The sequence below is a fragment of the Gracilinanus agilis genome, chromosome 2, assembly GCF_016433145.1.
Source record: "Gracilinanus agilis isolate LMUSP501 chromosome 2, AgileGrace, whole genome shotgun sequence".
NCBI classification, from domain to species: domain Eukaryota; kingdom Metazoa; phylum Chordata; class Mammalia; order Didelphimorphia; family Didelphidae; genus Gracilinanus; species Gracilinanus agilis.
The window spans coordinates 500,544,668-500,559,405 of NC_058131.1; the positions used below are offsets into that span (position 1 = coordinate 500,544,668).

The 14,738-nt window shown below is 35.1% G+C and overlaps 1 protein-coding gene across 1 annotated transcript in view; it reads right to left on the reverse strand.

Annotated features, from left to right (window-relative positions):
* Nucleotides 1-13,217, reverse strand: part of PTPN21 (protein tyrosine phosphatase non-receptor type 21) — a 102,176-nt gene extending 88,959 nt beyond the window's left edge. The window contains exon 1 of the mRNA XM_044664990.1: nucleotides 13,038-13,217. Coding sequence (XP_044520925.1) covers nucleotides 13,038-13,217 — 180 coding nt within the window. The remainder of the gene's footprint in view (nucleotides 1-13,037) is intronic.
* Nucleotides 13,218-14,738: the final 1,521 nt, after the last annotated feature.

A 14,738-nucleotide genomic window follows, 5' to 3' on the forward strand; every position in this document is an offset into this window, starting at 1 on the left:
AATAAAAAGTAATTTTGAGACAGTCTATTTCCTCCTCTCCTCTGATCCTCAATTTCCATATCTGTAAAATGAAGGCAATGGTCAAAGTTATCTATAAAGATGTCTATAGATCAAAAACCTCTGATCATATATGGGGGCTTCTTTGTTTGTTGTTAAACCCTTATCTTCTGTTAGAATTGATACCAAGTATAGATTCCAAGGCAGAAGAGCAGTAAGGGCTGGGCAACTGGGGTTATGTGACTTGTCCAGGGTTACCCAGTTAGAAAGTGTTTGAGGACAGATTTGAACCCAGGACCTCCCATCTCCAGGCTCTCTGTCTACTAAGCCACCTATCTTCCCCATTCCTATGTGTTAAAGAATTTGAGACTTGAGAGATCACTAAGGGATTGAAGACCTGAGAGTAGGGATAGGGGAGGGAGGCAGTGCAGTTAAGAGGAAAGGCTTCCTAGAAGAGATGGCATTTAAGCTGGTGAAATTTCAGGAGGAAAAGCAAGTTGGGGGTTGGAAGAAATATAGGAAATGGTAAGACCTGCTACTAAATGAAACTCTTTCAAGTAACTTTAGTAAAATCTTCAAATACTTGAGTACCTACAATGTGCTGGGCACCCATACAAAGGTATAAGATGGTTATCTCTGGCCTTGAGATTGCCTTAAAGAGAGTGAGGAGAACCAAAACCCATATCTCTAGAGATGAATAAAAATAAAAGGCAAAATATTGATGGGTGTGGTGGCCATATCTGTAATCCCTGCTACCTGGGAGTCTGAGGCTAGTGTATTAAGGTTAAATTTGAGAATACTGAATTGCAGTGAATTAAATTAATCAAGTACTCCCACTAAATTCAGTAACAAAATGGTGAGTCCCTGTGAATAAGAGGACCACCAAGAAACCAAGAAGCTCACCAACCCAGGTCAGAAATGGCACCAGAGTGTCAATCAGCACTGAAATCAGGCCTGTGTGTAGACAGTACACATCCAGCCTGAGTGACATAGGGAGACAGTCTTTTAAAAATAATTAATTAATTAGAAGTCAACCTATGCTAAGTGCCAAATGAGTGAAAAATAATACTGCCAACAAGCACTACAAGAAATCAGAGGAAAGAAAATCACTCCAAAATTGGAATAGGAAAAGAAAAAACTTTACAGAAGATATAAGAATGGAACTAGGATTCAATGCAAGGGTTAGACTTCACTAGCTGGAGGGGATGGTTCAGGGATTCCAGTGAGGAAGAATTCTGGGAGTCATGGTACCAGAGGCAGGAATGTATATGGAATGTCTGGGAAATACTCAATAGACCAGTTTGGCTAGATCTGAGAGAATGCATAAGAGAAAAACAGAGAACTGAAAGAAACTAAGCAAACAGGGGCTAAGTTGTGAAAAGAATCTCACTGAAGTCAAGGAAGAGTTTGGACTGGATACTGTATTCTTGTTTTAAGAGATATTTGTTATATTATTTTAACATAATAAATATGACTTAATAGAGAAAAAACAAAACCATGCAAATCCAATTAATCTTTCCCACTGTTGCTACTATAACTACCCTAGAGGAGGAGCTGCTTCTTTGCTCAAGACCCTCACTCTTAAATTCCTACAGCTCCATAAAACACTGAAATTCTGTATTAGATCAACTTGGATCTAGACTCACAGAATTATATAATCTTAGATCATTACATATGGATGACCATGGGGTATGTATATTTGCATGTGTTTATATGTATATTTCATGGTGAAGACATATATACATATTACATACACATAGATAAACATAAACACACACACACCCCAATCCCTACAAGAGTGTAAATCAAAAGAGCTGTGGATTATGTTTTACAAGTTGAATAAATAATAATAGAAGAAAGTTATCATATGTAGAGGAAATATATGGACAATATTCACTTTGGCAAAATATAACAAATCCTTAATATGGTTTATAATACTCTCTTTTTAATGGAAATAAAAAGAATTAATAAAATTAAATCCTTAAATACCAATGTAATTCCAATAAATAGCAACATCTGAATTATTTTGCTATTCCAACAAATTATTCTAGATATTTAAAGTCTAGTAATGTGTGTATTAGCTAGCACTATTGGCTCAAACTAGTTTCATAAATCTATTTAAGTTGTTCCCCAACAATTTGATACTTTTTCCACTTTAGGTAGATATTAATATAGAATTCAACAAAGTAGTCTAAATTATCTATTTTCCCTTTTCATTGTTTTGTATTTTCTCCCCAACGCTGCTTATTTTTTTGCTCCTTTTGTTGTCATCGGTTTTTCTAACCAATACCCCTGAGGGCTGAATTCTAAGTAACTGAGTAATATTTTCAAATTAATGAAGGGAAAAAAAAAAAGCTTTGAACATCCCACAGGTCCTATGCAGATCCCACATAATATATACAGAACTGAAAATCTAATTACTGTGATGAGTCACTCTTTAAAGTGTATATAAATGTACATATTAACTAGACTATTATTTTATATAAATAAGAATCTGCCCTAATTGATGGACAGGGAGAAGAGTAATCTAAATAAGAGAAAACCAGTATTATAGCACATTTTTAAAGAAATATACTTTCATAGCTATGGGGCCCTGGGCAAGTCACTTAACCCCTATTGCCTAGCCCTTCTGCCTTGGAACCAATACTGAGTATTGATGCCAATGCATTAGGTAAGGTACTTTCAAGGATAATAGTACTAAATTTAGCATCAGAGAACCCAAGTTAAAATCTCAGATCTGCCACTCAAATACACAGGTGACATTGAGTAAGTCACAACCTCTCTGACTCTGTTTCCTCATCTATAAAATAGTGGGTTGATCTGGTATCACATGTCTATAATTCCTGATATTAGGGGAATCTATCAGTGAAAAAGAGAAGACATATTAGGACTTAAGGATAAAACAGTCAAGGTAAAGGGTGTGCAAGATCATTGTGAACACCCTGTTGATGGTCAATCATATAATTCAGGTCAGTAGAAAAGTAAAGTCAGAACTGAGAATGATGGGATGAACTGGGAAGTCAGACTAGAAATAAGGTATTAGATATCACACCAAAGAGCAAGAACAGGTTTAAAAAGAATGAAAGAGTGGGAAGTCCATGAAAGGAATTTCAGAGTTTAAGACTGTGGGAGTAGAACTATTTTGAAAGATTATGAGGGCTAAGGTGGCTAAAGCAGGACAGACATGAAGGTCATTGGAGTTGAGCAGGTCAAGGAATTATGAGATCGAGGAGTTATAGTGTTCATAAAGATAAATGACACAGCCTGGCCAGATTAGGTTCTTTCTCACACAAAAAGGGAAAAGGATGAATGGACAGAAATAGAATAACTGATGAATCTATGAGTTCAACCCTTTACACCAAAGGAATTCTACTAACCTTGATGTGCACCCTTATCTAGCTTACTTACTCACGACTTAAGTACTCAAAGGGTGTCTGGGATCTGGTTCATACTACATTGAAGCATCTGAAAAACGTTCCAGCTCCTTTTACCCTCCTTTGGAAGCCAGTTCAATCTCTAAAGATTTTTACCACTCAGACCTAGGCTGAGGTTCTGAACAGAGCTGGTTTTTCCTAGAACTTCCATCTTGTTTCATTTCCCAGAGATGGGAACAAAAAGCTTAAAAACTGGCACTGGCACATAGAATCTTTTACATATGAGCAAGACCAGAAGTTTGTACATAATCAATAAATCCTGAAGTTGGATTTGAGGAATGTGGGGGATGAGGAGGAGTTTACTTTTCCTTGACATCCAGAACTAGATTATGACCAATTCCATGAAATGATCACAGGAGGAAAGACAAGAAACCAGTTGCTTAAATAATTAAGGGAGGAAGAAGGGTTAAGGGAGGAGGAAGGGAAAGCTACAAGTTGATTTTGGAGAGTACTGTCCAGGGTTTAAATTTCTGCTTTGTCACTTTTATTCATTCATTCCATATTTATGCTATGTTCTAAGCACTCATGGTAGCACTGTGTAATTTAGAATTTCTGGGGTTCTATTTAGAAGTATTAAGCCTCAAGATATGTAGATATATGACAAACTTCCTGTGGACATGTGGGGACTTTGAAACTACATTTTCCGTGATCCAATAGGTTTCTGGTTTTGGACCTGATGACGTCAACCAACATAGAGCATGACTTAAATGGGGAGATAAGGCTTTGACTGGTCTTTTTTGGTACAAGGCAGCCAGGTGGAGGGAAGAAAATGCTGGGAGGTTTGAAATAGCTTTAATCAGGCTCATGGTCTTATATATTTTACCAACATGGCCATGGTAATTAAAATATTACTTTTCCTCATAATATCAGCCTTTATCATTTTTTATCGTTATAACACAATGGATAGACCGCTGAGCCTGGAGTCAGGATGACTTCCTGAGTTCAAATCTAGCCTCAGACACTTACAAATTGTGTGACCTTGGTTGAGTCACTTAACTCTGCCTCAGTTGCCTAAACTATAAAATAGGTGGGAGAAGGAAACAGTAGATCACTATAGTATCTTTGCCAAGAAAACCCAAAATGGGGTCACAAATAGTCAGACACAACTAAAATGACTGAAACAACAAGCTATGCCCTGGAACTACAAAGACAAAAACAAAATAGTCCCTTATTTCTTAGTTCATTCTAATGAGGCTGAGGTACAAAATACAAAATTTAGACAAAGTGATTTTGGGAGAGAAGGCACTAGCAACTGAAGAGAATCAGGACTGGCTTACTATAGAAGATGGTCCTTCAACTGGGCTTTGAAGAAATTTAGTGTGACCTTGGGAAAAAAAATCACTTGATTCTCTAAAGCTTGGTTTCCTCATTGGGAAAAGGATTTAGTAGGGTTATGTGGATTCTAAGGTGCCTTCTTAGATCTGTGATTCTGCAAGGATGAGAGGAAAGTAGTATATAATATAATGGCATGACTTTCAGAGGAGCAACTGACTGCTAGTGATTCCCATTGCAGGAGAGCAATGGTCTGAACGAAGATGACAATAAGGAGCTACTACTTCTCTTTTGTCAGTTTTCATCCAATCAATCAATTAAATTTACTAAATGTCTGTACTAAATGCCAAACTGTACTAAACACCAGAGATACAAAGCAAAACACACAAAAAAACTAAAAAACAAAAAAAAATCCTATTAACAGGGCACTCACAGTCTTCTTAAGTCTTATCCTTTCTTTAATGTTACATTTGTCCCCAAAATAATTTTAAAATACTTTTTGTTGACACCAGGCTCAGCTCATTCTAAACTTTAGAAGTCCCAACTAGTTTTCCTGGACTGATTTACAGTTTTATCATCATCTTTTGATACCTGAACTTGCTTCAATCTTCTGTGTATCTTTTAAAAATATAAGTTGGTTGGTGAGTTCACTATATATGGGACCTTGGTCTCTTCTGGCAATGTCTGTTTTTCCTTCTCTCTAGAATTATTTCTCCTTATCTCTTCAGATTTTTGCATTCTTCCTAGGCTTATCCCCTGTAGCATTCAGTCCACAGGACTGTACTTATCCTTCCTCTAAAACAGGAATTTTTAACCTTATTTTGTGACCCCTCTGGCAATATGGTGAAACCTATCCTCGGAGTATTTTAAATGCATAAAATAAAATATATAAGAATACAAAAGAAATCATTAGGAGTAAAATTAACTTATCAAAACTTTAAAAAAAAAAAAGTTCAAAGGGGGCAGTGAAATGGCTCAGTGGACAGAGAGTCAGGCCTAGAGAAAGGAAATCCTGGGTTCAAATTTGGCCTCAGACACTTCCTGCCTGTGTGACTCTAGGCAAATAACTTAATTCCTATTACTCAGCCCTTCCTAATCTTTTGCCTTAGAACTAATACATATAGTATTGATTCCAAGATGAAAGAAAAGGAATTTTTTTTAAATGCAAAAACCCAAAGTTAGGGGTCCAGCTCTCAAGTCTAAACCTTTATCACCAATAACTTTTTGGTTATTGATAGACATATGGTTCTTTAAGGTTTGCAAAGATCCTTACCGTGTCCCTGTGAAGCAGAAATACATATTATTTTCATTTTGTAGATGAAAAAACATAGGTTGAAAAAACTTAAGAGATTTATTTGTCCATGATCACACAGCTAATAATGTGTAAGAAGCAGGGTCCCAGGGTACCCCTTCTCGACTATAAGCACAGGAATCTCAAATACACCATACTGTCTGACAATTCACACTATAAGTTGGTAGCACAAGCATGTTCTTGGCACTAGGGGTTCAAAGGGTTGGGCTTTAAAAAAATGAACAACAAACAGATCACTGACCTGAAAGGGTATAATAGTATTATACCCTGGACTAAAGAAGTTAGGTGACTTGACCTAATTGTGGGACCAGAATCCAGATCCTAAGATTCTAAATATATTAATCAATAAACATTTATTAAGTATCTCTTATATAACTGTGCTAAGTCCTTTACAATTATTATCACACTTGGTCCTCACAATCCTGAGAAGCAGATGCCATTATTGTTCTCATTTTAGAGAAGAAATAGAACAATACAAATTAAATAACTAGCCAAGGTTCACAAAGCTAATAAATATCCAAGACAGGACTAGAACTCAGGTCTTCCTGACTCCCAAGTCCTGCACACTTTCCACCACAACATCTTGCTGGCTCAATTCACATCTTCTTTGGGACTTGTTTTTTATATCTGTAAAATGAGAGCATTAAACTATATTATCTCTAAGGTCCTTTCCAACTCTTAATACTGTATTTTCTCCTACTTGTAAGAATTATTTAATGCTCCCCTAGATGGCCTTATCAGATATAACTGAGTGCTGGACTTAGAGTAAATTCAAATTCACACAAATTAAGTAGGTGATATTTATGGAAAGATTGCTGACAGACTGAGGTACACATTTTCAAAGTTAATATGCCGATTTGTTTTGTTAGTCTAAACTTTCTTATTAACAAGAGGGTCCACTATGGGAAGTGAAAGAAGTCCATTGAAAGTGCTAGTAATATTTTTTTAAGAAGAAAAGATTATCAATAAAAGCTTTTATAAAAGAGGAGAAAGAAAAGATTTAAATTGTTTTCATAGGATTATAGATTCAGAATTAGAAAGGCCATTGAGATCACTTAGTCTAATTCCCAATTTAATTTCATGAACAGTAAAGTGTCACTATTTACAAAACTTTCTTTAGGTTTACCAAATACTTTCTTTATGATAATACTTACAGCATTATATAAATATGGGTTATTATTGCTAATGTTTTTAAAGAAAAACAGATAGACCCAGAGAGGTTAAGTGCCCAGATGATCCTTGGCTAGTCTTTAGATTAAGCCAGACAGTAGTGATCTTTTTTTCATTGATTTCTAACAATTGTTGCCACCTCTGAAACAGGGATAAAGATTTGTTCCAGATTTGAACTTGGTCAGAGTCAAACTAACCAGGAGGATACATGAATTACTGCCCCCAAAGTAATAACTAGGAATTTTTATGCCTAGAACAAGAGGTGGCTCTTGTGGCAATCAAGATGACAACGGCTGGAGTGGAGGAGGGACTGAAACCCCAGGAAACCAGGATGAGGGGTGGAGAGAGGAGAATTCACTTCTAGGGATCTTCTGGTTCCTTCCAATGCAATCCAATGAACATTTGTTAAGATCTATTAAGTGCAAGAGACTGTGAACCTAAGAGGAAGTTAGAGGGTTTAAGAGGCTGAGTGGAGAGTAGAGTGCATTCCAGGCACGAGGCACAGCCTGGACAAAGGTATGGCTGGAATGCTGGGTTTAGGCAACAGTGTAATATGAACTAAATTGGAGAGTAAATGAGCAAGGTGAGAAAGGGCTTTAAATGCTAAACTGAGGGTGTAGAGAAAGAAGAGGGACCAGAATAGAGTCTGGGGAGACGACCACAAGATAGATGGGGGAAAAGGGAACAAGGAGTGGCAGTGATCAGGGAAGGGAATGAGCCTACCAGGCAACAGAGAGTCCCAGCTTTCACAGTGAAGCTAGGTTAAAAAAAGGAAGTCTTTTCCAACTGACTGAACAAAGATCTGGACCCAGTTCCTCTGATTCTAAATGTAGTTGTCTTTGTTTTCTATTAGACTATGCTGCCTCTTCTACATAATGAAGCAAATCAAACCACAAAATATGAAACTGACTAAATTTCTTAGTCAATATAAATTAGATTGTTGAGTAATAAATATTTAATTAATGACTGATATTTTACCAATTATGAATTAATATTCCACCCAAAGATAGAAGTAGAATATTCATTCACTAATGAATGTAGAATATAAATAATCCAACTCTACACTTATCTATGGATCAAAGCTATTTTAAGAATCCAAATTAAAACAAGTATTACAGAAGTAATTATGATAAATTCTTTGGAGCTATACTTAGATAACAGTTAAGATAAAGTTAACTGATGCTTAAAATACCTGAAACAAATTGACTGAAATCAATTTAATAGTTAGAATGGGACATGGATGGCATAAGGTTGAAGGAATAAGAATAGTGGTAGTAATAATAATGACTCCTTATAAATATCATTTCATCTTATAACAGCTCAGGTATGTCTAAGTCTAAATTAGTGCCTCTCTTATTATATCACAATACCTCATTTCTTTTTCCTTTATTGTAAGAGAAGGATACATAATGGGGAAAACCTATTAGTATAGGACTGTGGTGCAAAAAACAAAAGTGATCAACAGGGTTCAAAAATAACAAATTAAAAGTGACTAGGTTAGTGAAAAAGCAGTTCTCAAAAGAAAATTTATCATACTATCTATATCAGTAAGAAAATTAATTATATCTTCATTTTAAAAACCCTGAAAAGCAATAATGCTATTTATATACCAAGGGGGAAAAAAATCCAGTATCAGTGAAGGGATCCATAAGAAGAAGACAGAAAACAATTAAAATGAAAATTCCAAGAGCTGATTTTTTTTAAATGACTGGAGAAAAAAACCTGATGATCAAAAAAATATAATCAGAAAAGGAGAACAAACCCAAATCACTAAAATTAGAAATAACAGAGGAGAAATCATAAAGGCAAAAAAGTCAGAAAAATTGATAAACAATTACTCTAGATAGTTCAAACTTATCTACAAAAATTTAAAATATTTAAATGAATAAAAGAGTAGATAACCTAAGTGAACCAATATCATAAGTAAGAAAGTCAGATTCATCTTTAAAGAACTGCAAGGCAGCGGATTCATGGCCCCAAAATATATAGAAATACAGAAAGAATCTTTTAACCAAACTTTTAAAATACAAGTAACTCCTATACTATATGGACTGTAAAACAAAGAAAAAATGGTGGTAACCTTCGAGTTCCTTCTTAGTGACAAATATAGTTTTCATTGCTAAAGTAAATAAAAAGACAAAGCTAAGAGAACAAAGTGAACACCAGTCTGAATATATTTTTAAAACTTGTAAATAGAATACAGCAATACAGCAATAACAGATTCTCCATATCTTGACCAAGTAGAATGTTTAGCTTGAAGACTGAATGATTGCTTTTTTAGAAGTTAAGAAAAACTGATTTTTAAAAGTACTTTTCAGGTTTTTCACATAAGAGAATAGAAGGATTTGTTCCTTAATACGATTTTTAAAAGACTGCTTAAAACTTCCTTAATGTGACATAATGTTAGAAATGGTAGCTATAACAATAAGTCATGGGGGGAAAAAATCAGTCAATAGGCATTTATTAGGCACCTACTATGGGCAAGATACTAGGGAGACAAAAGACAATCCCTGTTCTCAAGGAGTTCGGCCTAATTGGAACGATAACATAAAAACAACTATGTACAAACAAGATATATTCAGGACATGCATTAACACTGAAGAAATTATAATCCCTAACATGACAAGACTATATTGTATACCTAGAAAAGCCCAAACAGCTGACAAAAAAAAATTAAATGGAGGTAAGATCATTTCAGTAAAGTCGTAGGATATAAGATAAATCTAACAGGACTATTTTGAATTTTTACATAGTACCACAAAAAAATATGGAGGAGAAAATGGTAAAACACTCCAGTATATTTGCCAAGAAACTTCCAAATGGAGTCACAAAGAATAAGAAAACTAAACAAATATCAAGGACCAATATATTTAATTTTAGGTCTTCAACTCCTATTAAAAGCTGCAGTCAGTAGCATCTTACTATTCTAAGCATTTTGATCAAATGTTTCTTTTCTATTGTGAGGAAGCAGGCCTTTCTTGATTAATTATTTCTCATAAAATGTTGGACCAGCATAAATTTTTCAGAGTTTTTATTTCAATGACAAACTAAAACACTAGGCAAATCTAATATAAAATAAAGATAAAGGTAAATAAGGTATACACTTATACTGTATTTTTAAACATTAGCTTCACATGTTCTAGATGGGAGGCATGGCCAGATAGGTCCAGTTTCTTTAAAAAAAGATCTGAAAGTTTTAATGAATTGTAGATTCACAGGATTATAGGACAGCCATGAAAGCTAATGGAATAATTGGTATAATAAGGAGAACTGAAGAAGTATGTATTAAGGATTGGCTAAACAAGTTGTGGAATATGATTATGAGGTAATACTACTATGCCATAAGAAGTGAAAAACAGGTTAAATTTGGAAAAACAATGAAAGACCTACATGAAATTATGAAGATTGAAATAATCAGAACCAAGAGAACATTACATGCAAAAATATTGTTTTAAGAATGCATTGCCACCTCCAAATATATATTTTTATTTTTATTTTTTTATTTTTTGGTCAAATGATGCCTTTCTCCAATGGGAGGAGGGGAGTGAGGAATGGTATTAACTGAGTACTTGAATGTGACAAATTAATTCATTTTTTTAAAGCATCGTCCAACTCTAACCTGCCCTTACTAGCCACCTGAATGTGGCTGAAAATGAATGGAAAAAAAATTATCTATTGTGGATTTTTATATACTAGGAACTAGTGATACTAGGAGACACAAATACAAGCCATCAAGATAAATAGTTAGGAAACAAGTTATAGGAGGACTTTAAAACTCACACAGAGGGGAAGCTAGATAACACAGTAGGAAAATTGTCAGGTCTGGAGTTGGAAGGACTTGGATTCAAATCTAACCTCAGTCACTTCCTAGCTGCCTAACAGGTAGGCAAGTCACTTAATCCTTATTGCCTAGTCCTTACTGCTCTTCTGCCTTGGAAGTAATAGATTCTATGATAGAAGATAAGGGTTAAAAAAAAATACATAGAGTTGTTAGTAGGGGAAGAGGAAGGGAAGGATAATTATGAATCAAGATTTGGAAATGCCCAGGAAGTGAAAAGGAGGTCTGGTTCCTGGAAAGATAAAGCAAAAGCTAATCTATTAGAGCTCAGGTTCCCAGAAGAAGATGAGAACTCTGTCCAATCCTAAATGCCACATTTTAGGAAGGACACTGGTAAAATGGAAAGTGTCCAGAAGAAGGCAACCGATATATTATCAGTTAAAGGACATGGAGGATCTTTAAAGTTTCCTCTAGTTTAGTGATTCTAAGTGCTAAAACAGATCGTTTAACACCATCGCCACAAAGAAATAGTAGTCACCAGATTTTTACAGTTTTAAGATTAAGCAATAACACTTTTTATCATCTAAATTTATATACCTATGAATACACATACAACTACAAATAATTTTAAATTTGCTATGTAAGAGAAAGTAAAAGATTATCATTTATTGGATATCCCAGAATTGGTCATTTGGCATGAGCTTTAAATAGAGGTGATTACTTCTGAGTAAAATAATTTAGATAGGTCAAGAAAGGATAGGTCTATAAATATTTCTTTATACATAAAAGGGCAGTATCTCCATTAGTTTTGAAGGAAATATGCTAGCTATAAGGTAAAAGCAAGAAAAAGAATCCATTTTCTCACTCTTCGAACTATTAAACACTAGAAGAGAAGGTAGAGGTAAAGAGTAGACTATTCTGTCCAAGTACAAAGGATCTCTTAGATGCCATGATTTCAAATATTTTCAAAGCATTCCTCTATTCCAACAAAAAAACAGTCCTATCACAAACCAGGTGAAAAATTTCCTCATTTTTTTAGATCATTCAAAAACAAGCACTCTCTTTAGCCCAGGATGATTAACCGAAGTCAGTGAGTACAACAGACTTATGAAACAGGTGAAATAAAGATGAAAGGCAAGGTGAGGAAAGGAAAATCTGATGGAGGTCAGCGAGAAACAAAAATAGAAAAAGGGGTGCACAAGTAGAGCAATAGCTGAATGACTCAAACAGTGGTCCGAACAACACAGATTGCCTGCCTCTCCCTTATAATAAATGCAATATTAATAAAAACCCAGGCAGATAACTATTTGAAATACTTAAATAGAATATGAAAAGTATCAAATTTTATGTCCAAGACAGTTTGTTAAATTCTGATGATTCAAAAAACAAAAATGGAACTGGAAAGGCTTATCATTCTATAAATCGACATGTAGTAGTAGGGGCACTAGACTTAAAGAGTTAGAAGCCGTACTAAATGACTAAATACTGTTTCCAGACATAGTTGAAATGATAATAATAATAAAGAAGATAATTCTGATTTTTGTCAGCTCACCACTTACAACCTTATAGAACCAACTGTTTCTTATGAATGAGAGCGATAACTTAGATAATGCAAAAGACATTTGTATTTAACTTTTAAGTATATTTGGAGGTAATAGATTATGTTTAACATATTCTTCATTCCTAGAGAGAAGGTTAGCCAGGAATATGCTAAATTAAGTTTGACCAGGACCAAAAAAAAAAATAGTTCACCACAGTCAGTTGATAAAGTAGGAAATCAAGAATTGAAGAACCAAGATGATAAACCTTGAATAAATTCTGATTTATAGATTCAGGGAACCCATTTTAATTGGCACTAAAGATTCTCATCTAATATATCACACACAATCAAATGAACTTTTTTTCCCTAAAGTAGCTAAGAAAAAATAAAACTCATTCAAGAAGCTTTTATTCAGTACCTTTTTGAAGTAAAATTAAAAATTAATATACAGTAACTTCAAAAAAAAAAAGCTTGGATACAAGAACCAAAGAACAGAATAATAAAGAAAGATGCCCTATTAGCATATTTGCCTACCTCACGAAGCTCTAGTCTTTGGGCTACAGCTTCCAGGCTTTCCTGACCAGTGCTCTCCACAGACAGTGTGAACTCCACAAACTCATTGTCTAGCAGTTGGATTCGAGCAACCAAACAGCTCTTGCTGGACACTGTGTATCGACGAGTACGTTTCAGTTTCAACCCAAATGGAAGTGGCATCTTATCTCTCCTTCTCTTTTAAAGAGGCAGAGAAGAAAAAGCACCACCACTGACCCAGTGGAAGGTTTTAAAGGAGAAAGAATGTTGGTTTCCTGAGGAGTTGAGAGTTGTAAAGTCTCAGGCTGCTCACCCAGCAGCATCTGCAGCCATTAAAAAGCATCTGATTCTCCAAGGTCCAGGTGAAGGGATCATCCACCAAAGTACTGTGAAAAGAGAAGATTTGTTTGTTTATGTAAGAATATCCTGGTAACTGCAGGCTTAGCTTTAAAACAAAACAATTAATAAGCCTTCATCCACAAATTAGACTTCCCTGATCTCTAGAGAAATGTTTAGAACTAGGGAAATAGATGTTAAACTCCGGCACTAATTCATCTCAACCACAGTTGAAAGACCTCTCTTTTCAATTAAAAACATTTGTTGAGACCAAGATTGTGCTGGGAATTCAAGGATGAAGAATGATAGGGTACCTGTCCCCAGAGAACTTACATTCTACATAAAGGAAGTGGGAGGTGTGGAATGACATATACACATATAATAGAAAATAGAATGTGATGAAAGCAGACAAATTTCAATGAACCGTACCAGTGAAGACAAGGAAAGCTTGAGAGACAAGACAGTACCTGAGTTGAGTCTTAAAAGACATTGAGATAAAGAGGGAGTGTTCTATCAGGATGTTAGATACCAGATGTGAGAATGAAGGGAGGCTGGAAAGATCTTAGTGGTTCCAGGAACTAAGTAATCACATTTGGCTGGAATGTAGAGTGTGTGAAAGAAAGGAATGTTAAATAAGGCTTGAAAAGCAGGTTAGAGCCAGTTGTAAGGGATCCTAAATGCCAGGTTATGGAATTTGTACTTACGACAATAGGAAGCCACTAAAGGATTTTTACAGCAGAATGATAAGGGCAGATCTATGCTTCAGAGAAATTATTTTGGCAGCTATGTGCTAAGGATGGATTAGAGAATAAAGAGAACAGTTGGAAAGCTATTACAGTAGCCTAATAAAAAAAAAAGGCCTTGAACTCAGATGTAGTAAGGAAATTAAAATGGTATAGAGACAGAAGCAACAGGAATTAAGTGATTTGATATGAGGGAAAATGAGGTGAAAAAAAAAAAAGAAGTGTAATAGATGACCTCAACATTTGGAGCCTGGGGCAAATAATGGTGCCACCCACAGAAATAGGGCAGTTGAAAGACTTTCCTATAGCACTGTCTAGACTTCTCCTCTACATAATCACATTCACATAAATATCTATATTATACCATAAATTCATCTCTGTAGCCCTAGCAGGTATGCTCATTGTAGGTGCTTGTAAAATATTCATTTAGTTGAATCTCCTTGAAAGAAGAAATTTAATCATTCTGATACAATGTTCATTAAAATAAATACCAATTTTATGTCATCACTTCCTGGATATCTTCAGCCATGCAGTCTGCACTACATTCTGGCCCTCCTCTCCATTGACTCCAAAACCAGAGAATCGAAACCTGCACATAGGGCTACATTAACTTTATTTTATTTAG